Source organism: Cryptomeria japonica, chromosome 3 (genome assembly GCF_030272615.1).
Source record: "Cryptomeria japonica chromosome 3, Sugi_1.0, whole genome shotgun sequence".
NCBI classification, from domain to species: Eukaryota; Viridiplantae; Streptophyta; class Pinopsida; order Cupressales; family Cupressaceae; genus Cryptomeria; species Cryptomeria japonica.
The window spans coordinates 1,047,493-1,071,977 of record NC_081407.1 but is presented as its reverse complement, the minus strand read 5'-3'; the positions used below and the strand labels follow the sequence as shown (position 1 = coordinate 1,071,977).

Sequence of the window (24,485 nt, the reverse complement as noted above, 5' to 3'; positions counted from 1 at the left end):
CAGAGTTTGGATTCACCACTCCACAGCCGACAATTCTACATTGCGACAATCAGAGTGCTATTGCAATCTCGAAGAACCCGATCCAACACCAGCAGACCAAACACATCAAGATTCATATGCACTATATCCAAGAGCTCATTCAGGAGCAGGTCATTGATTTGCAGTATTGTCCTACAGCAGAGCAGGTTGCTGACATATTCACCAAACCTTTCACCGAGAGTAAGTTCCAGCAGTTGCGAGCTCTCTTAAGGGTGCGGGATGTGTCATTAGGGGGGGTCAGCTGACTTCTCCTTCCTCTCTTATGGGGGGGACTTTTTCCTCTTTGAGGTTTTGTCCTTCTTCTTTGAGAGTCTTTTGTACTTTCATCTCTCTTTTGGGGGGGAGTTTTTTCCCATTGGGTTTTCTCCTTTTCTCCATTTGTGAGAGATTCCTTTGCATAGTTTTGCTTGCATTTGCATATTGTACATGGGTACCTATCATGGCCTAATAGCCGGGACCCATCTTGCATTGTTGACTTGAGTCTTCATTCCCCTAAGTTGCACTTAAGGGGGGGTGTTGGTGTAAATAAATATTCATTATGGATATTATTACACTTTACTTAAGTTAACTTAAGATAATGTGTTTCTTCGTAGTTTGGATTCGAGACACTTAAGGAAGTGTGCACATAGGGATAGAGCTTGTAGGAGAAATTCCACATTTTGTGGTCTTGTTTTGTTGTTACACTCCACATTCGATAGGTCATCCACCTCTTGTGGAATATTATATCATTTCTCCTACCTACCCCTAATATTTCTTACCTACCCTTGTTTCTCATTGAACCACATGTCATAATTGTGTGCTCGTACATCCATATGGCCTTGCCTATATAAGAAGGCCTATATTCATTGTATTGGTATGAATCCAGTTGATCATTTTCATATTATGAGAATACAGTTTATTCTTGTCATTCTTTTGTCTCTATTTTTATACTTTTCATTGTGCCCTTGATCTTGGCAAAATCTCACAATTAGTTTGTTTTTCGACGAGCAAGTATAAAAAGAGGTCTACCCCTCATTTGCTCATCCACACACATGAAATTCAATTTGACATCGAGCAAACAAACATTCAAATTCAGACAGACAAGCAATCAGTCTTCCTTCAAGCATTAGAGTAGAGATAAAATCAAGATTGAAGCATTGGAGTTGACATTCATGTTCTATGCTATTGAAGACTTCATGAAACCCTAATTTCGTGTGGAGACAAACAAAACTTCACAAGGACTTACATCATTTCTGTTTTTGGTCATTATTCAACATCTCCCTCGAAAGGAAAACATTTCCTTTAGTGCAATTCAATCAAATTTCAAACCGGAGTTTGACTTGGGCAAACCTCTACTTCCCTCTTTTCTGTGTAAGAAGCAAGTATGGAGTTGTGATCTTCAGGATAAGCTTTATTTACAAAGACGAATTGATCCTCCATTGGAGTGTGAAAAGTTGAGAGGACCATAGCGACCATCACACCGATCTAGACAAATTAGGAGATCTTTCTAGAAATAAATTCGAATCTTCTTATGATCCTCGAATTCAGGTTTGTGGCTCAATCCAATTACTATAGTTTACTATTTATACATTTTTTATATCAATTCCAACACATTTACCCTAAATTCAACAAATTCAATAATTCAAGAGGGCACATTCAACACCCCTAGAATTTGATCAGCATTCAAACCTCTTAGGTTTAGATCTATCTAAATCCTTTCCCTAATGTAATTGGTCCCAAGCAAAAATTAGAGGTTTTCATACATCTAATGGTAGAAACTCTAAATTTTCACCGTTCCAAGTGTATTTTCCTAAATGGGAGAATTTGGAACAAGGTTGGTTGCATAAGTGTCTTGCCTAAAAAAATATCTAAGAGAAGTTTTTGTGGGCCTTGTTGTATTCTTATGACGGGGACGACACAAATCACTTTTTCTTTCAATGCCCTTTCTCCACTAAATTATGACAACTATGGAATAGACTCACTATTCATCTCGACTCCTTGCATGAGTATTTCTTTTGAATTGCATATAGGTTACAAACATCTTGGTCATTTGACCATCAACATGAGATCCATACAAGCTCCTTATAAGCAAACACACAAGAAATCACCTATGGAATATTAGAGGTCAATTATGAAAGGCGAAGAGTCACAACTAAACATTCCATTTCTAGATGTCCTTGTGAGGAATTGAATTTAAGTCTCCACAATGAAAGCCCAACATTTGAAACAATTAAGCTCAACATTTTAGATACCTTATGACTTGGAATATTTTGGGTAGACCAATGGTTACTTGTGAGATGACTTTTTGGTCCCAAGCCTTAAGGAATGAGCATTAATTAGATCCCAGTGTCAGCTAGGCTCTCAAGTTTGCCTTCAGAATATTAGGAGGATGAGGTTTTAATGGAAATGATAAGGTGACCAAATCCAAGAAATGTATACTATTAACAAAATCCTATGTAATTGCAAAGAGCTTCCCTCTTCAATCACATTGTCTTCTAAATTGGAGAGTTTAAGTTCAACAGATTTGCTTATGAAAGATCCTCAATCATTAGCAAAAATTTGTCCATGCCGAGCCATTCCAAGGGTGCTTGTTTGAATAATAAGGGGATCCAAAAACACTCGAGCAAGAAGGATCGGAATGTGCCTTGTCGCTCCACACCAAACGGGGTGTTGCCTGACCATTCCAATCGACCAGATGGACTGCAATGACTGATCTTCGTCTCTTTCACCTTCTCCAAACAGAGAAAAACAGAAGATTGTTCAAGAAGATCGATGTGCTAGCAGCACTTTGACTCCTGTGTTCAATTTTGCCTTTTAAAAAAGTAAGATCCACCCCGAGGTAAATATGCTTCAATGATTTAGCGGATAGGGTTAAACAGAAACACTCGTAACAATTCAGCTTCAGACTACCTTGAGATGGTCGGTCCTTTGTGTCCGTGGGGAGTTTTTAACCCTGTGCTGTTTTCAGCCCCTTCTTGTGAAGTTCAGATTGGTTGTTTGTTGTCAGCCTTAGTGCTGGTTGTTCCTAGTTATTTTTTAAGCCTATTGGGCTAGACATTTTTACTGTTTTTGCATTTGAGCTTACATGAATTGTAAAAAAGTTCTTAATAAAAAAGGGCATATATATTTTAAAACATACCACCATCATTCTTAAAACTAAAACTAACTTGAAACCAACCCAGACAGCAAAGTGTTTCCTGGAATATTGATTAAAAAAAACATATTTAACAGCAACCAAAGGAGACTCTTTGCATCACTATGTGTAGAAGCAATCTATACCCATTTAAATAATTGAATAATTGGGAGAAGAACAGAACAATCCATATATTTTCTCAGAACTCAATATAAGCATAAATTATTCTGGTTATAGTACCAATCGCCCTCTGGATCATCAGAAGACAAAGCAAGCAATGACAAATAACTTGTTACGCAATGGGATGTCTAATGACCCCTTCGGCCTCATCCAAAGTAAAATTAGCCCTTGCAAACTGTCTACTGTTGAAGAATGGCTTTAAGTCAAAGATCTCGTACTCTTGTGCCTGCAAACAAGCAATAATGTCTTGTTTTGTTAGGTATAAATTAAAAAAGAAAAAAAAAATCATGAATGGAGAGGTATGAATGTCATGAGAATGGGTTTCCCACCTTATTCCTTAAATCTTGCACTTTGACCTCAACTTGACTGAGCCGAGTTCTGGTACCAGACACCAGTTCCTCAAAACGTAATATATCCTTGACCAGCCCTCTTAGAAGATGCAACAGTAGTTCATTGTAGTCTTTCTTGTAGGTGATGTATTTTTTGAAACTCTGCCAATAAATTATAGAATCAACGAGTCAGCTATAGTTTAAATCAATTATTCTTTTGTCATTTATTCATATATCGTCGTGAATAAATTGCAATGGCATATACCTTCTGCAAAGCTTTTTGAACTCCATACTTTTGAGTTGAAATGAACGAGTCCAGAAGGACTCTGATGGCCATATCTACATCCTCTTCAGCCACGTAAGTCCTAAGATGCATTCTAGCATGTGATTCAGACATTCTAATCATTGATTCAATATGCCTCACTGCAATTGGAACTCCTTGACCATGCTGCAAACAGAAAACAGCAGCCAGATGAAATTGGTGAAAATAAAATGTGTTAATATCGTTAAAGTCATTAAAAACCAGCAATCTCTGATCGATGCGAGAGTAGATACCGAAGATTCCCGCCTCAGATCTGCATATACATGTGTTAACTTCTCCAGATCCACATCATGTAGTTTTGGGAAGACATTGAGCTTAGCATATGTGACATACTTCCTCAGTGTATCTTGAGATAATATCTGAAGGTGAATAAAATGAAGCATGATAAGCACACAATAAAACAAGCTCAGTGTACTCAGGAAAAGAGTCCACTCAGAAAAGTGAAAACATTAAAAGCAGATAATTTGAACCTCTGGATCAGAAGCATTTCCCACAGAAGAGAAATCATCTTGGGAAAGTCTCGCAGATCCCTCCTCCATATTAGAGCCTTTTGGCTGGGACTTGGCATGACTATCGACAACAAATCTTGCGAGCATCTCATCTTTGACTGGATCGACAACATCCTGCGAGATAATATCAAAACACATATTTTAAAAATAACTGGCAAACGAACAAAGTTGATTTGCTTTTTCACAGATATTACTTAGCTAAAAAGCCATGAATAAAATTGGAAATCTCCCAAAAATGATTATCCAAATGAAACATTTTGAGTCGAGAGTTACCTTCACAACACAAAGTATATCAAAACGAGAGAGAATAGGATCAGTAAGCTCCACATTTTGAGCAAATGTTTTTGATGAGTCATACCTGTAAGTCACGGAACATGTGAGACCGTTCAATGATAAGGAACATAGAACACTTCTAGGATTATACATTACACAATTTTAGTAGACATCGACATGTTTTCCTACCTTCCTCCTATTGGATTAGCTGCGGCAATAACAGAACACCGTGCTTGTAATGATGTTACAATTCCAGCTTTGGATATGCTGATGCTCTGTTGCTCCATAGCTTCATGAATACTCACCCTACAAAGTGCACATTACAATAAATCTGAATTTTGAAATCCAAAAAAGCTGTTTGCAAAAAGCAAATAAGACCTTGCAAAACTCATAATATATCAAGGTCTTTCAGGAGGCACCTATCCTGATCATTCATCTTGTCAAACTCATCAATCAAACAAATACCCCTGTCAGCAAGGACCAATGCACCTCCTTCCAGTGTCCACTCTCGTGTTACAGGGTCTTTATGGACTGCTGCTGTAAGCCCAACTGCTGAGGCACCCTTTCCTGTCGTATATACAGCCCTCTGAGCAGTTTTTTCCACATATCTGAGTTGAAAAGCTTTTATCAGAAATTACATGTTCATTCCAAAAGTTCGTGCATAAAAGAAAACACTAATTAGGTTCGATTCTACATCTAATTTTGAAGCATACAAACACGGATAAATACACATGTTCTTACTTAAGAAATTGAGATTTTGCTGTTCCTGGGTCACCGAGGAGGAGACAATTTATATCTCCTCTTAGACGATGCTTTCCTTTTACATTCTTTTCTTGCCCTCCGAACATAGCAAGAGCTATTGCAGTCTTAATGTCCTCATGCCCATAAATAGATGGAGCTATAGATTTAATAATCTGTGCTCACATGGCAAAGAATTGACAAATATGAAAGATTTAGAACAAATATGGGAAACAAATTTAAATTTAACTACATGAAACGTTACAGCTTGAGAGTGCTAAATCAAAGGTGTACATTACGCTTCAGATAATCAACAAATGTTCATCTGTAGAGCATTTTGAAGATTTTAATATTAGTGATTCATATCGATTGTAACCTGAATCAAGATGGTAATCACTAACCCTTTCTCCAATGCGAGGATCCTTAGCAAGATTCTGGATTTCTGCTTTATCCTCGTCGGTGAGTTTATAGGCAGAAAACAAATCTTGCTTCTTTGTAACATAGTTAGCTTCGACAACTGTTGCAAAAACTGGAAAGCCATTCTTGGTATTTAGAGACATGTCAAAATTGTTTGTATATGTGCCAGTCACCTCCTGCAATAATATATAAGCAAAACATGTTAAATTAGTCCTGTCATAAGTAATTCCTAAAGAAATCTGACCAGCATCTTGAAAGCTTGATTGCAGACTTACTATTTCCTCTCCAGGGCGTGCACAATCTATAAGATCATTCAGGAGAATGACTTCTTTATACCTAGGAAGCCTGCCAGGTGGTACAATGCCAGGGCTTTCTTGAAGTGTTAATTTTTGATAGTTCCTATATATTGTCTGTAAAAGCACAAATAAGGTGAATGTTAAACTTTGAATCTTTACAGGGTAAAAATCTGAGATATTCCTTAAATTGGGCCGTTCAGCAGTTGTCTGTATCATGCTTATCAGTATAATATAAAGTACACTTTGCATTAAAAGCTTGTTTTAAGTGGGATGTTCTTAACATTAAACAAGAGCAGATGTAAAAGTAAATTTCAAAGAAAAAAATGGCCCTTGAAACAAAATAACACATTATCAATGTATAATCCTTAGAAATACATTGAACAGCTATGAGTCAACATAAAATGTGATTTTCTCAATGGCATTTGAATAAAACAAACAACATTCTCTGTTATAATCATAGTTTCCGAGTTTTGAGGATAACAGATCCAACAAGACACCTAATAAATCATCATTTCTTAATTAATCCATTGCAGAGTCGTGCAGTTCCTCAAATTCACCCTTTTAATTGCAAACCAACTAATTAAACCCAAAATGAATTTACAGTCATGTAGTTGCTCGCAATCACCCGTTTAACTTCAAACTAACCAATGCTCAGCATTCCCATATTTCAAAACAGAAATATCTAACCTGTTCTATGTTAACGGTGAATGGTCCCTTCGATTGGCATTCAGGACAAGAGCCTACTTTCACTTCAGAATAGGAATTTTGAAAGAAAGGCCCTAGAACAGTGCCACATTTGTTACAATCGTACTTGACTTGCTGCAATTGAGGAAAAACTCCAGACCTCCTAGTCACAACCCCTCCAATGCGAATCATAGTATTTAAATGAACCTGCCTGCTCAAGGAAAGACGAAACATGTTATCTTAGAAAACCAAATAACATTGAATTAACTGTACCCAATATGAATTAAACTTAAAGAAAAACACAAGTACCGATATAAACACACCTTATATTGCGAATCTGATCGTATACAGGCAAATTTGTGATTCTAACATATATTTTATCATGAATGTTTTTATAATTTGGATGTAGTCTCCATACAACATTTTGAGCTACTTCTTCCATCACTTCAAGCACAGATTGAGGGGCATCAGCTAGCCAGATGGCAATATTTGGATGTGTAAAGATGAACTGTTTATAGTCAATCTCCAAGCTACATTTATTTGCTGAAGTCAAGACCACAAAATATAAAGAAATTATAAGTGACAGAAAATAACAGAGACATCATATCACCACACATGATTATCAAACTAACAGTATAAATATCACAAAAAACTGGCATGCATGAAAGTTAGGGAAAATGATAAATGCTGGGAAACTAAGCAGAGGGCAATTAGAACTGACCAGCGACCATTTCATTGATTAGCCGAATGTACTCTAGTTCACCATTTCCACTCTTCTGATTCACGTAGCTGTCTAGAAATTGTCTGAACTTTTTAGCTATGAAACGTCGGACTTCATCTCTAGTCACCCATTCTCTTAAAGTTCCTTGAACATTGTACATTTCATATTCACCCTCTTCGTCTTCTTCCTCCTGCAAAATTTAATAATACCAATCAGCAAAAATAATTACCAATAAATTTAATAAATCAGAAAAAAGAACTACCAATCTCTGCACAAGATAAAATGTAAAACTAATTACCTAAAAAAAACATAAAAAATAGGTCGATACATCCCAAAAGATCACTAAGATATAGAATCATATCAAGCGGTCAACTGAAACTCTTGAATAATAGAGAATTTTGTCATCTTTGGGAAAGATAAATCAAAAGAGATGGCCATAATCCTACTGTTGGCAAAATATCATTTCAAAAAGAATTGGCTATATTTCGCCCTTTAAAGTGTGAAGAGTCTAACTAATAATATCATCCCCAAAAAGACTAGGAAGCGGAAGTTATTTCAGCTCATCAATTGGATGTTTTACAGACTAGGAAGCGGAAGTTATTTCAGCTCATCAATTGGATGTTTTACAGAATAGATAACAGAAGTATTGTGTACGCTTGGGAAAGATAATTCTGAAGAGATGGAAAATGTTAATGCTTCTCCTAAAAAATTATTCAGAAAAGATTTTGGCAGTCTCCTTTGCCTTAATAGCATATTAGTGAACAATTTCAACTGTCAGACAACAACTACCACATCAAATAGAGCATAAATTTAACAAATGTATTCATTCAGGATGTGCGAGTAGCCAAACATCACAAGTCATGAGCAAATTTTAAGTTCACCTAGATAAAGTTTCAGAATACTTATTCTGAGATTACTTATTCTGAGATAAGAAAAATAGACTACTTGTGGGTGTGATAATTGAGATGACAATGAGGAATTAAATGATTATAGAAACTTACCTCATAAGGCTCTTCCTCAGTTTGGTCAGTGACTGGAGGCTCAACTCGCTGTCTTCGCCGTGGCCTGAAGTCGGCATCATCATCTGTGTCTAAATTATCCCACAAAATCCAAGGGTGTCAATCACAACTTGGTTATAAAAGGCATAATTATGTTTCAAGAATTCATTTTAGAGTAAATTACCTTGATCACGTAGAATCCTAGGAAGCTTTCGGTTTACAGAAGCACCTCCCCTTGCATCAAGCACAGCATCTGCTGCTCGACGATCTGCCATAATCTGATCAAAACTTCTTTCGTCTTGCAGTTCGTCATCCAGATCCACAGACTCATATCGGTCCTGTGCTTCCAGACGTTGGTAGTCCCTGTAAATGGGCAAATTAAATAAATTTATTCCCAACTTTCATTCTGTCTTGACAAATGAGATGTTCCAAACACCAAATGATGTCACTTGCATCATTTATTCACTAACTTAACGAACAACTACTCAGTAGAGTTTGTGCATTTGCCATAGAATAGACTATCAGATTTTGCAAAGGTGTTATCAAAAAGATGCAAGCCCCCATGAATATATGCGATTTAACAAGACAATATGACTCTAGAGGCATGACACTAATCCAAATGACTACGAAGTAAACCATGTGACCATTGCACTAGTATTTGAGTAACTCCTAATACAACTGGGATTCAGCCATCAGATTTCAGTACGCTCATCAAATAAGTGAAAGTATAAATGTAGGCAATGAAAATTGTAAATCTGTAATAGGCATATAGCCATTTATTTCTCCAAATGAGAAAGAAATGAAGTAAAGACCACCAGTAGGCAAAGAATGCCAGTGACACTCAAAAGGCCATCCACTTGTGATGAAACTGTACTAAGAGAGAAAATTCCAGAAGTATTAAAAAGAGAAAGAGACTAGAGGTAAAATACTAAAACATTGAAAGCACAAAAAAAAGAGGCAAACTCGAGGCACTTGAAGCATAGGAATATACATAGAAATAGCCAAATGAGAAAAGAACCCCTAAAGAAATAAAAAGAAAACTAAGAAGCAGCTTGTGAAGACTAGTATATAAGATCAGGGCAGGAAATAATCGATAGTGTGCCTATTTCACGGGGCATAAATAAATCCGTTGGAAGGTTTTAGTACACAGGGCAGCAGATCTGGAAATTGAGCCCTGTTTGATGGCTTGGGCTGTAAATTATGAACATGTTTCTAAACTAGCTGTAGATTTAGGAAAACAATGAAAAAGAGGAAGAACAAGAAACAAACTTACTGCTGCATGAAATTGTCCGTGTAAAGGTCTTCTCCCTCTTCGTCCTCTTCATCACCTGCGTCGATGTCATCAACCACAATATCCGGATCAACTTCCGCCTCATCTGATAGGGACTGGGTTGAGCTTATATGCCTTGAACTGCTTCGGCTTGTTGTTGGGGGGAGGCGATCAGTGCTAAACCCTCCTCCAGATGTTGGGGACCCAGGGGTTGATACATCAGAATCCTGCATTGCATTTTTAACAACAATTACTAACTCCTCCCGTTGGAATTAAAGAGAGATTGCTAAACGCCTAAAACGCATGGTAACAAAAAGCCAATAAGTTCTGAATCCAAAAGAAAGAACGGTGTGTAACTGTAGAAATCATCTATGTGTAACTAGAACATAAAATTAGGCGGATTTGGGCTACAAGCCATTACAGTAAAATAAATTTATTTCATTGATAACTGCCGCAAAAAATCTCAAAGCGCCAACAAATAAACCTCTTGGTGATTGCATAGACTACTTACCATTAGTGTAGGCTGAAAAGACTTGCCTGCCCAATGAAGTAGCCTGAAGAAGATCGAAAAGAAGAAATAACTGCGCTCTGTGTTGGTTACCCAGGAGCAGCAACGATTTTGCTCAATAGTTATGCTTATAGAGAAGGGTTTGAGGAGCTCTTTGTTCTTGTCCTGGGATGAACATGGTATCTATTGGCGGGAAAAGTTTTGGCGCGAAAGCTGACTAGGAGCAACAGAATATATGCCTATCCACTTCAGGAATATCTGGAGGCTGCGGTGGCATCCTTCCATTTTTTTCCCATTTATAATTAAATCTTATAGTATACCATGTTTAACATTTTTTAAAGATACATTCGTAATATTCTAAAGAAATAAGTATATTCTTTAGAGCAATTTCCTAGTTAAATAGAATGAAATAAATATGCTTTTTTCTTGAATGTCTAGCATTTGCATTAAAAAGAGGTGCAATGATTAAGTAATATATTAGAGGGCATGAATCAAAGAATGTGAAAACTGAATTTAATAGTAATTATAATTTATAGTATATCATAATAAACATAAATCAATAGTTGAGATCCACCTTATTGTTAGCTTTTTTACAATGTGAGGAAACAATTAACTTATGAAATAGATTACAATGAATAGATTTGATTTTGATCATTGGTATTTCTTCTTTATTGTTGATATTCACTTTTTGAAGATGATCTTGCCATGATTTGGCATTGATTCATGCAAAATAAAATTTTAAGGTTGCTATGTAATGGAAGTTGATAGTAACAAATATAAAATTCAGATGAGGATTAATGTCTCTTTTTTTGGTAGTTGATGTTACTTGTTAATATGTCTTCCTTGTAGTTGATGTTGATGTTGATGTTGCCTTTTTTATTTTTGCAAAACAAAATTTTGAGAGAGTAAGCTGATAATATATATATATATATATATATATATATATATATATATGAGAGGACCCAGTAGTTGTGCACCCTAACTTTGCACTTCTCAAAATCTTATGTGGAAATTTCAAATCACTCTGAATTTTTTACAGTAGCTTACTTGGCAAGTCCCCTGCATATAACTAAGGTTTCAGGGCCACATCATCAAATATGATGCCACATCAGCATGCTTTTTGCCAAGGTGTCCAAAACAAGCCCCCCAAAAAAGTGAGACCAATAGGTGAGCAAAAGGGCCCCAATACTTGTGCAGCTAATGTGGCATCGCATGATTGGTTACTTTTCACAACAAATGGTATATTTCATTCAATTATTGGTGCTTATCATACAACTATTGGTGCAATGTTGTACAAAAGTTGGACATTAGTGGAAATTGATTGAAGCAAATATTGTTATTCTTTGTTGTTGATGATGAAAAATTAGTGTAGTTTGTTGTTGATGTTGAAAAATTAGTGTAGGTTGTACATGTTGTGACGTTTTCACACATCACCCCATTGCAAATGGGGACCCTCACTTTTTTCTTGTGTAGCATATATGTTTTTGCTTAGTTTGCATAGTCTGCATAGCTTGGCAGAAGTTTTGTCTCCTAGCTCTTAAGGAGGTTGTAGACACCAAAAAATGTCTCATTGCTAATACACTAATTATTTGTCTTTATTAGTTAAATAATTATTTAATTAATCTAGCTCTTATTCTTCTGAATTGATTCAATCATCAAATCAACATTACTAATTATTCAATTTCCTTCTTATCAATTAATCATTTAACCTCCTTTCTTTTAATTAATTAAATAATTTATTTAATTAATTGCAAATTAATATCTTTTAATTAAATAACCTTTATTATTTAATTAAATTCAATTTCCAACTTCCTATAATTAAATAATTTATTTAGATTATTTAATTCATTCATTCATTCTTTACTCATTCAAATTCCCCAAATTCTAATTTCAATAAAAATGTGCATTTCAATTTCATGATTCAAAAATCAAATTCAACTCAAATGCAAATCAAATTGAATTTCAAAAAATTTCCTACAGCACATGTTGAAATTCTGACTTTCAATCTGACTGGGTAATCAATTCAGTCAACTAACCAATTAACTCAATTAACTCCCCAATCACCTTTTCTAACTCCAAATCAACTTTTTAGAAACAAAATAGTCAATTCGGACAACTTTCCAATCAATTCAGTTATCTCCCTAGTTAACTTAGTTAACTCCTCAATCACCTTTTTCAACTTCAAATTAGCTTTTTGGAACATATCAATCAAATTAGTTGACTGATTAATCAATTTAGTTCACTAATCAATCTATTCAATCGTTTGATCTATCAATCCAGTTAACTCATCAATAAAATGAGTTTAACTCTCAATCAATTCAGTCTCAAGTAATCTCAATCATTGATCAATTGTGTTCTTAAATCCATCTCGATTGTTCATTCCTCACATCTAGAATCTATAAATTGCACATCAACTCTCCCATTTTGGTAACTACTATCTTCTAAATTATTGTGTCATATTTATGCACGAATCTGAGCTTGACAGTGAGAGCCACACAACACAATATTGGAAAAGAGCAATGGAAGCCCTGAAAGAAATAAATTGAGGGAGTTTTGATTGAATTTTCTATGTTTAATTGATTTTAGCATACATTTCATTGTTATTTGCGGTTTTCTTAATTAGATTGGAATTTTAGATTGGCCCTTTCACACGTGACTCTGATTTTTAGAGTTTATTAAAAAAAATTCATTGGCCATACTGTCTTTACAATATTCAGAGTGCTTGAAATTCACCATTTGACCAAAAACATCAGAAACTCAAGTAAAGTCACAAAAACAACAAACTCGATCAACAAAAAAAAAATTGCAAACAAAGTTCTCACAACCAAAGCGCTGAGCAAACTCAAACTTCGCGTTATCTCCTTCATGTCCTTAGGATCAAAAAGTGTGTCTACAATCCATAGGTCTTATAAGTTGCATAGTCCTCGTCTTGCATCTAATCCCAAATCAAAAGAAATGAGTCCTCATCTTGCCTCTAGACGTGTTGTTCCAAAATATTCCTTTAATCGTCCATCGACACATTCCAAATCTATTCTTCCATCATTTCCTTCATCCATCTTGGGTCCTTGTGTCCAAAATTTCACATCCATTCCTCCGTCAAAATCTCAAAAACCAAAATCCACTTGTCCTCCATTACTCCACCATCTCTCAAGGTGTGTGCCAACGTTGATCTTGAAAATATTTTCATCTATCCTTGCACAAACTTTCCAACATCCTATCTATTATCCAACACCTATTTTTCATCCTTCCATCCCTCCCATTTAATCCTTTGCATAAATCCTTCATTTGTGAAATAGGCGTTGTTGGAGGTGCCAATTTTTTCCTTATAAGGATGCCTTCTTTCCTTTTTGTGCTTCAAAGGCTTAGGGTTTTACGACATTTTAAGGGTTTTAGAAACTCTTACTAGCATTACCTTCACATTCCCCAAGCTCTGTTATATTTCACTCTTGACTTGTAGTAGTCGGTGTCAAAAAAAATTAAGTTGTCACTTGGAGGGTTTTGGGTCGTAAGGTAATCGGCCCCACGTGTTAGGTTGCCTTATCGGGCCAGTCATCTTAATACACTTGTATTATAACTCCATATTTTGCCCTCAATGCCTAAGTCATATTGTTCAAAATGTCCTAGTATATTCCTAGGCCACGACCCCTTTTTACCCTTTACAGGTCTCCACATGCGCAAAAAAATCACTTAAGTGTCAACCCTCATATCTCTGGTCATGCAGGATAGCGAGATGTGTATTATGGTGCTAAAGAATTCTACCTCGCGGAAGCCATATGTCATGGTCTTAGGTTGTGTGAGACATTGGCAAGTGTTATTGCTAACAGGAGAACTTTCCCCACGCAACCTTCGTGTTTGAAAAATTGCCCATGCGGGCTAAGAAATCAGTTGGCAAAGGTGCAACTATTGACCCCGCATGGTGTCATCTTAATGTAGTTGTAAGGATGACTGGGTCACCATGTGGGACGACGGGAACTAAGGATTTGGGTTGAAGATCTTACCCCGCGAAGCTCATGGATTATATTCATTGATGTTGTGGGCTAAGCTTATAAGTGAGGAACAAGTGTCCCCGCTACCCCACGTGACTCCAAGAAAAGGTGAAGTCATCCTTATCCCGTGCGTGTTCAAGAAGAAAGAGTATGTGCTACGGGCTAAATATTAAAAGAAATTGGGTGGTCCCTGCCATCCCGCAAAACCATCAATAATTTTCTACTAGGAATGAAGAAGGACAATGTAGGAGCCCCATGCGGAGTAGCGGGAAGAGTGAGGTGCCAGTGATCCTTCTACCTCGCACAATTGAAAGATGTTAACGAAGGGCGATGCGGGGAGAGAGATGATTGAATAAATCTATTCTCCCTGCCATCTCGCAGTATCTACAGGGGTAACGCCAATAGGTTCTTCACTGGAGTGTGATGCACATGCGGGCTAGCGAGAACAATGGTAATTGATGAAAGTCTATACCCCGCGAGGATCAAGGATGAAGAAAAGAGGTGACATGGGGAAGATGGTGTTGGTTTAGTTCATTCTCCCTGCTATCCCGCAGCGATAGGAGGATCAACAGTCGAGATCCCTTTGTAGAAAACAGTAGAAGAATACCCACGCGGGACTGCGGGAACAAGGGCAGCCAAAAGAGGTCCATATCCCGTTGGGTCCAAATGAGAATAAGAGATGTGGTGCAAGGAATAGATAGCTAAGGAATTTAGTACTCCCTGCCATCCCGTAGTGATGAGGATGAGGAGATAAAAGAAAAGTAAATCAAGTTGAACAAAGCAGTTTGTGGGTTAGCAGAGACATAGGAGAGGTAGACAAAAGCTACCCCGTAAGGGTAAATGAGGCTTGTGAGGTGTGATGCAGGGTAAAAGGGGCAAGAGGGATAAAGAAGGTAAGATTTCTTGAGCTACTTGATAGCTTTTTTGTAAATGCAGTACTTAGGGTTTTGACAGATGTCACAATCGGTTTGAAGCTTGTTTTGCTCCCTTAGTGCTATAAAAGGGAATTCAGTGCCATTGTGAAAGGGTTCTAGTTCAGGTTCTAGTTCTGATTTTGAAAATTCTATGAAAATAGTATGTGATAGGCCAAAATTAATACAGAGAAGGGTGAACATTTCCATACTACAGATGTCTACTTGAAATGTAAACTGATATTTTGATGATCAATGAAATGAAGATCATTTTTTGATTGCCTTATACTTTTTGTCCATGTGTTGTATGAAATTTTATGTCATCGATGTATGAGTTTGTCTTCCTCTAGTAGGAATGTGTAGTTGAATGTGGGTCTCTTTCAAAGAAAGAGTTAAATTCTATTTTTTGAACTACTGCAATACATGTTTGATATAAAATATTGGTCATTTTGTCGTGGTTTTCAAAACAATTTATGCAAGTCATAATATGTTTATGTGCTTAGTGAATACGTTTTATTCTAAGTGTTGATATTTGGTGGATTGGACTCTGTTTACTCTAGCCAAGCATTGATCAAGTTGAGATCTCATAACCATTCTTATTTCATCTTTTGTATCTCTTGTTATCTTTTGCATTCTTATTTCACCTTTTATATTTCTGCAGTAGGAGTAGTTTTAGCTTAGATACCCAATCTCAATGCAAGCATATGAAGTATAAACCAAGGTTGTAGCCAAAGCTGAAGGTTTATCTTCCTTTCCTTGGTATATTTTCATTGAGATATTTGCTTTATATAACGGTGTAAGCCCATGAGTAGGTGTGAAAATCATTAGCCACTGTTAAGGTCTACTCGCTTTGGTCTTGCAGAGCCAAAAGTGCAGAAGATGCTAGTCCTAGTGACTGAATCTTGTTCGTTGGCCAGGTCTAGCCTTGAACTTGTTGATAGGAATGCACATGTATAAATCCTTAGGGTTTGGGGATCTATTGATTTAGAAACCAACATATTGGCGACTCTGCAGGGGAACAATCAGTCAAGTGTTCATTGTATATTCTAACCAAGTAGCTTGTCCATAAGCTTAGTGTCATTGTTGTAAACAAAAGTAGAGACAATTATCCTTGTCTTGGGTGGCGACTCTGAAAATATATATATTGAGCTTGTTGAAGCCCAAGAAGTTCATATGAGTAGTGATAAAGGAAATACTATTGTTACATGAAGGAGTGAGTGTATTGCCAGGCAAAAAGCATCAGACAATGAGCATAGCTCAGATTGAGAAGTAGGAAGGAGGGAACAAAGAAGCCACCGCACAAATAGAGCTACAAAAAACAAAAGGTTGACCATCAAAATAAGAGGTAACACTGAAACCCCAGTTGTTGAAGATTTTAGAACTATTATTTTTTAAGTTCCTCTAAATACAACAGAGAATCCTTATCAGTTGCAAGTTAGGGATATTATTTTTCAGAAGGATATTATTTTTCTAGGGTAGTAGAAGATACTAGTAGTGATGACTCACCCCCAAGGGAAAATCTTTTTGCTAGTTATATCTTCCCAGTCATGGATAAGAATATTTCTAACCCCTATTATGAAGACCCTATCCAAGCTAAGGCCAAGCATGATCAAATTTATGTTGAGTTTGAAAGAGATAGACTTCAAGTAGAGAATGAAGCAAGATATACTAAGCAACTAGCTAATGCACAAGCTGGTTTTAATAAAAGCACATCTCACTCACAAGTAATAAGTGCTCCCCCCTTGAAAATGAGTTTTCCCTCATCTCAAGCTCCATTTCAAGCCCATCTCACCGATTCAAATGTACGTTCTACTTTGGGAAACCCATCTGCAGAATCAATAGAGGAGTTGCAATGGCAAATTCATCAGATGAAGGCTCGGGCTGACATGATGAGACTTATTAGGGAAAGAGAGTTGATGGCCCAGGAAATCCTCAATTTGACCTCTTAGTCTCATTCATATTTTCCACCTATGGCTGGGCTATCTGCTAATAATATAGCTCAGGGCCCTATTGTGTCTACAGTGAGAAATGTTAGCTCTATATTGGGTTTTGTTCCTTTATCAAATGTATCTACCAGCAGTGTACCTCCTGTCAAAAATATTAGTACCCAAACTACTATGACCAGTGCATCAAAATCACAGTTTGCAGGTCATACTAAGGCAACTACCAGTACTCAAGTTGTTGCATCTAGTGTTGCCATGAGCTCAATACCCATGTCTTACCCATGGACTATCGAGATGCCTAGTGTATCCTCTATCCCTGCCAACACTATTCAACCTACTGTGAGTGCTCAACCCGACAATACTGATCAAGTAGGAACCAAACAACAACAGGGTGTTAACCAACAGTAGAATATGGCACTAAACCAACCTAACAGGCCTGGGTTTGGAGGCAGCATCCCTCCCCCGTAATTCCCACCATACTCACAATATTTTCCTTTGCCACAATATCCTCCATATAATCCCATAGGGGGTAACAATGCCTACCAGCATTACTTGCAGTTCTTGCAGTATCAACAGTACCTTGCCCATCAAAATCAACAGCATAACCAGATACCTCAAGTTCAACTCAATCAAGCAAATACGCAACAACAACGAGCACACCATCAGCCTCATAATCAATTTGCAAGGAGGCCCATGCAATTGGACAGATACAGGAAAATTGATTTTACTGGAATCCAAGATTATCCCAATTCTATCAGCAATGAATTAAGGAATGTCATTCCAAAGTTCTCAGGGAATAATGCAGTCATTGGTGAATACCACATCAGGGCCTTCCAAAATACAATGGATAGCTTTGAAATTGAACATGGAGATGTTTTCATGAAAATGTTCATGTAATCCCTAATAGACGATGCTAGGGAATGGTACAAAAGTCTGGCAGACTTATCTATCAGATCCTTCCAAGACTTCAAAAGGATGTTTAAGGACCAATATGGAGATCATTCAAACCCAAAGTTTTCTCTTTGTGAACTGGCCAATACAAAGAAGGGACATAATGAGGAGGTGTCAAGTTTTAACAATAGATTCATCAAGTTGTTTAATAAAATTATACCTCAATTGAAGCCAACAAATCATATGTGTCTGGTCTTCTACTATTATGCTTTTGATCCCAAGATTGGTTGTGAATTGAGATCTAAGAACCCTACTACTCTCAGTGATGCATTCAAGGAGGCCCTTACCATGGAAAATAATAGAAAGGCTTCTGGTAAAGTTGCTAAGAGAGGTGATATAAGGATCTTGCGAAATCCCAAAGGACACCATAATAAGCAACCAAAAGAGGAAGATAAAATGGACAAGGTCATGAATGCACTCAAAGATCTAAATTATAAATATCTAGAAATGAGAAAGGACTATCTCATGACAAACAAAATTACCCAAGACATGATAGACCAAGGTTACATGATATGCCTTATAATACAAATTGGAAGGATGGAAAGCCTGTGATCTCTGATCCAAAGCCTTCAGGTACCAGAGACACATCGGATCCACTCAAGAAGCCTGGAGCACATTTTATTGAAGAAAACCCATGGTGTATTGTGTGCAATTTACCCCATGCATGAGCCCAATGTGTGATTATGAAGGCAATGGAAGAAATAGAAGAAACTTGTGCCAACTGCATGGAAGATGGATTTGAGCTGGATCATATGGTTAAATGATCTCCATTGGTTCATTTCATGATAGCACTGGATATTATTCTTAGAAAGAGGATGGAGTTAAAATAGATGTTGACACCCAAAGGATGTGGAATTCAGGTCATTAGCAAGAGGTTTTCTCTGATAACGAGGATACAAAAGATTACAAGGTACATGCAACTAATGCACAATTGGAAGAGTTGAGTTTAAGAAGGCCATCTGAGGAGGAAATGAAACAACTGACTATGGTTGCATTAGCCCAAGTTAAGAATGATTAAAATCTAAGATCAAAAGGTGCTCTTCTAAACCAAGGAAGGCTAGGAGGGATTTTCACAAGGAATAAGCAGTCTAATCCCAAGGTGCAGTCAATTTATCATAATGTAATTAACAAGAGCAGTGCAACAAAAAAAGGACCGACCCAATAGTATGTCCTGAAATCCAATCAGAGTCCTACTAAGCTTGACAAGGAGGTTCAGGGTGATGCATCAACAAAGCCTATAGTAGGAGAAAATGATAAGCAACAGAAAGAAACCAAACAAAAGGAAACTAATCCAGGTACTACTAGTGCACCACTCTTTGATATGGTTCAAACCTTGTCTCAAATTATAAAATTTGTTCCCCTACTATAAATGATGAAGATTCAAGAGCATAAGGATAATGCATTGTCATTGATCTCTAGTGTACCAAATGCATTCTATATAACTAATGTTAATAGTGTCCTAGAGGAGAACAACGTATATATGTCAATGAGGAATAGTTAGAAGGCATGCAAGTCCCAGAGGTCGACCTAGGCACTACCATAATCAAGAACCCATCCCAAGTAGACCCTTTTTATTTGACTCTGCTGATTAATAATAAACTTGTGAAGAATGGTATGATTGATTTTGGTGTTGCCATAAATATCATGCCAGTTAGTGTCATGAGAGAACTAGTATTGTCTGTTGATTGCAATTATGGTAGATGTTATGCTATGGATAATCATTTTATACCAGTCATAGGGATCCTAAAGGGTTTAGAAGTCAAGCTTGCAAATTTTCCTAAAGTTGTTTACAGTGTAGTAGTGATTGTGGTGGACGTTCCTCCTCACTATAGTATGCTACTTTCAAGACGATGGACTATTGTGGTTGGAGGTAATGTGCAACTCGATATATCTTATGCTACTATAACCATGAATGGTCAAGAGGTCAAGCGAGAAAGGGAGTCAAGGTCTGATACCATTGTGGAACATGTTGACCCAAACAATATGGTGTGTTTTTGTGACATTGATATGGAAAACTATAGAGTTGAACCAGCACAACCCCTTTTGCAAAATTCTGACCTTGTTGATATGGAAGTCCAGAAGAATCATGGGGAGTTATAGTACATGTATTTTGATGGAGCACGTAGTAAAGAGGATTCAAGGGTAGGTGTAGTATTTATTGCACCAAGTGGCAAGACTTTCAAGTATTCCTTTCACTTGTTGTTTGAATGCACAAATAATGTGCCAGAGTATGAGGCCATGTTACTTAGATTAAATCTTGTTGTTAAGCATTGTATCAAAATGTTATCAATATGGGGAAACTCAAAGATTATCACATCACAAATTAGGTCAAGATATTCCTCAAAAAACAAGAGATTGAAGTAGTATTGTCATGATGTTTGGGATACAATTGAATTATTTAATGCATTCAATGTCAATTGGGTAGAAAGATCTAAGAATATAATGGTAGACTTCCAAGCCAATGTAGCTTTGAAGAGAAATGATATTACCTTGGCTAGAGTTTCAAAAGTGGAGGTCAAGACAAGACCTTCAGTCCCTGATAACATTTGCAGTTGGCAGGTGTTCAATGATGATGATGATCTGTTAAGGTTCTTGCATTGTGTTGATGAATATGCAAAATCAAGAGATTGACTTTAATGCTTTCATATAAGTTGCGGATGTTGTTGATATAGTATTTGGGAATCTAGTGGCTCAATTGAAGACAAACAAGATTCCTAAAGGGCTTGTTCCTTTAGAAAGGGTGTTTGATAATAAGGACGGTCAAATGAATAAACCCTATGTTGTCGACAATGAGGATTTGGAGGAAATCAATTTAGGGACTCAGTCATCTCCTAAAAGAGTTTACATTGTCAAGAAGATAACACCAAAGGTTAGATCCATGTTAATTGCATTAGTAAGGAAGTACAAGCATATATTTGCATGGTCGTATGGTGATTTAAAAGCTTATAGTTGATGAGATGAGATATTGGCTCTTTTATTCCTATAACTGATAAGTTTTTGCCATGTTTTAATTTGTATAACGGGATAGTGTTTGAGTCATATGATGTATTAAAATTAGACTATGTGCATTCTAGATGATAACCAAACCCATTAAATCATGCTTTATTTTGACCTTTTATTCCTGTTGCCATGCGAATTATTCTTGTTGCCATGCAGATTATCATAGGCGATATCATGTGTGAATGTATGTGTTATGAAATTAATTAAAATAGATGTGTGTGTGTGTGTGTGTGTGCTTGTATGTTCTATCTTTTTAATTGTAGGAATAAATGAGATGTTGCAGAAGCGGTTATTTTGTCACATCATAAAGGCAGTTGGATATATTCAAGGAGCAGTTAAATATTCATAACAACAAAGAAAATAGTGTGCGTAAGAAGCGACAAAGGAATAGAAAGGTGCTGCCAGACTCATTTATGTTTGTCTTCAACAAACATCAATCTTGTAACACCACCATGCTATATTCTTGGTTGCGGTTTAGCAAAGATACACGTTTCCTGTGGATTAACTCCTTCCATTTGTTGTCATAAATGTTTTCCGCCTCATTTCATTAGTGTGACCTAGATAGTAGGAAGTTGTTATAGTTTTCTTATAAATAAAATCATGTGCCTCTTCTCAGAGGTTAGAGACAGGGGATTAGAAACATAGTTGCATAGTATTTTAAGAATTAAAGGCATTTTCTTTCATTTCATGTGTTGTATCGACCTTTGAAACAATGAACAAAAATGATGCTATTCTAAGTATATAGAATTGTCTTTGAAGTCCGGATACACTCATCCAAGGGGGCCCACTTGGTGAGTATTCTTGTGCATTCGTTAGATTCAATTTTCCTTTTTGCTGTAGTAGATGTTCTAGTGATTGATTGTTCCTGCAGCCACTGGAACCAAATCCAATGACTGTTCCTGCAGCTAAAGCAGATAGAGTAATTCTTGTTTGTCAGCTTTGAACTTAGTTAACAGTTATTTAATTATAATTTTTTGTTAATGCTAAGCTTTCATGTAGCCATTCAGTTGTTATGATTCTTGCTTGTTTATTTCAAATAGATTTAGTTGCTGCAGTAATGCAGAATAGCTATCGCAGGAACTTAGTGCATATATAGTGCACACCCATTTCAAGTAATGTGTCTCTGGGTTGACAAATAAATGAACTTCAATTATGGAGATAATAATTACACAAAGTGAATGACCAATCTTTGGGTTGAGACTTTAGCTCTAGTTATTGTTCCTATTGGTGAGGCAAACAATAGGGAAGATTTATTTCAACATGAGATCCCTTTAGACCCAAATGCAAAACCATTTAGGCAGAAAGAGAGACTTATCAATCCAGTGCTTAGACCTAAAATACAAGAGAAATTGACGAAACTTAGAGATGGTGGTATTATCAAACCTATAAGGCATTCATCTTTGGTTTCAAATTTAGTCCTGGTGAGGAAAAAGAATGGTGGCATTAGGGTATGGTTGGCTTTTAGAAATCTAAATATGCCATCATTGTTCAAGACAATTACCCTCTCTCAAACATGAAGGCCATGTTGCAAAAGGTCACAGGATGTGAATTGTTCTCAATGATGGATGGATTCTCAGGATACAACTAGGTGAAGGTGAAGGAATAGGAGTAGTACAAAATTGCCTTCACAACTCCACGGGGAACCTATGTGTATGTGAGAATGCCTTTTGGCTTAACAAATGTTGGAGCTACTTTTCAAAGGGCCATGGATGTAGAATTCTCAGATTTGATTGATGTTATCTTGGTGGTCTATTAAAATGATCTGACTACATTTTTCAAGAAGGTTGAGGATCATTGTCTCCACCTAGAAAAGGTATTCACAAGAGCTTTGGAATATGGGATATCACTTAATCCCCAAAAATGTCATTTTGTTGTCACCAAAGGAAAGTTATTAGGTCACATTGTATCAAAGGAAGGGGTCATAATAGATCCAGAGAGAGTGGAAGCAATTGATAGGACACCCATTCCAAAGATGGTAAAGGCCATACAATCATTCTTTGGTCAAATTAACTTTGTTCGAAGGTTCATTTCAAATTTTGCTGAAATTGATAGACCTATTTCAAGAATGCTCAAGAAAGAGGCCAAGATTGATTGGACCAATGAAGCTATAGAGGCATTTGCAACAATCAAGGAGGCTCTTGTTATGAAGGCTCTTGATTTTAGTAAACCTTTTCAAATTTTCTCTTTTGCATCATTCCATATAGTTGCAACAGTCATGCTCCAGAAAAACGATGAAGGTCATGAGCAACCCATTGCATTTTACAGCAAGTCCCTCCAAGAAGCTGAGCTTAAATATGATATAGTGGAGAAATAGGCATATGCCTTCGCGAAAGCAATAAAAAGTTTTAGGTCATACCTTGTAGGTGCTAAGGTTATTGCCTATGTCCCTAATGTTGTAGTTAAGGACATCTTTGTTCAGTCAGAGGCAACTAGCTGGAGGTGTAGATGGATAAACAAAATTCAAGAATTTAATATTGACATCCAAGTCACCAAACTGGTCAGGGGAATGGGTTTAGCGAAGCTAATGGTAGAGGAAAACTTGGACCCTATCCAAGTGAATAGTATAGCCATTCCTGAAGAAAATTCTTGTAGTCTTAAACAAACACCACGGTACACCCATATTATTTATCTTTTAAAGCATATGAAATGCCCAGATGTGATGACAGAGAGTCAAAAGAGAACCTTAAAGTTGTAGTGTCAGAGGTATGCTTTTGTCAATGGAGACCTGTATGGCATTTTGCTGCTTTGTTTGGATGAACATCAAGCTAGAGTTGTGCTAGTTGATATGCATTTTGGGATATGTGGAGGTCACTTCATAGCCAACACTACAACCCATAAGGTGTTGAGATATGGTTACTTTTGGCCTACTTTGTATAAGGATGCACATGCCTATGTCGAAAAATGCGAACCTTGTCAAAGGTTCTCTGGAAAGCTCAAGTATTCAAGAGCGCTTCCTCTCAGGTCTGTTCAAGTTGAGTCTCCATTCTATCAGTGGTGCATTGATTTTATAGGTAAGATAGCTGAACGGTCAAGTGGTGGGCACTAGTAGATATTGGTTGCCACTGACTATTTCACAAAATGGGTAGAGGCTATTCTAGTCAGACAGTGCACAAGCAAGATTGTCATTGATTTCTTGGTTACCAATGTTATAACTAGATTTGGGGTCCAAGTGAGACTGAATATGGACAATGTTATGTGCTTTAGGTCTAAATAATTTACATATTTTTGCAAATCATATGGAATTTCTATAGCATATGATGCACCATATCACCCTCAAGGGAATGGACAGGCAGAATCC

The 24,485-nt window shown here is 36.8% G+C and overlaps 1 protein-coding gene across 2 annotated transcripts; it reads right to left on the bottom strand.

Annotated features, from left to right (window-relative positions):
• Positions 1-3,281: 3,281 nt before the first annotated feature.
• LOC131041178 (DNA replication licensing factor MCM2) lies at positions 3,282-10,571 on the bottom strand. Of its 2 annotated transcripts, XM_057974172.2 has the most exons (18): positions 10,400-10,571; positions 9,892-10,115; positions 8,803-8,981; positions 8,622-8,710; positions 7,621-7,810; positions 7,223-7,442; positions 6,903-7,110; positions 6,195-6,329; positions 5,904-6,095; positions 5,506-5,678; positions 5,184-5,372; positions 4,954-5,070; positions 4,765-4,849; positions 4,453-4,605; positions 4,216-4,341; positions 3,926-4,108; positions 3,661-3,822; positions 3,282-3,557 (listed from the first exon to the last, which is right to left on the bottom strand). In XM_057974172.2, the coding sequence occupies exons 1-18, from the start codon at positions 10,400-10,402 to the stop codon at positions 3,444-3,446; spliced, it is 2,742 nt and encodes a 913-aa protein (XP_057830155.1). In that variant the 5' UTR covers positions 10,403-10,571; the 3' UTR covers positions 3,282-3,443. The 2 variants fall into 2 exon arrangements, with proteins under 2 accessions (XP_057830155.1, XP_057830154.1); XM_057974171.2 differs by lacking the exon at positions 10,400-10,571 and having other exon boundaries at positions 9,892-10,121.
• Positions 10,572-24,485: the final 13,914 nt, after the last annotated feature.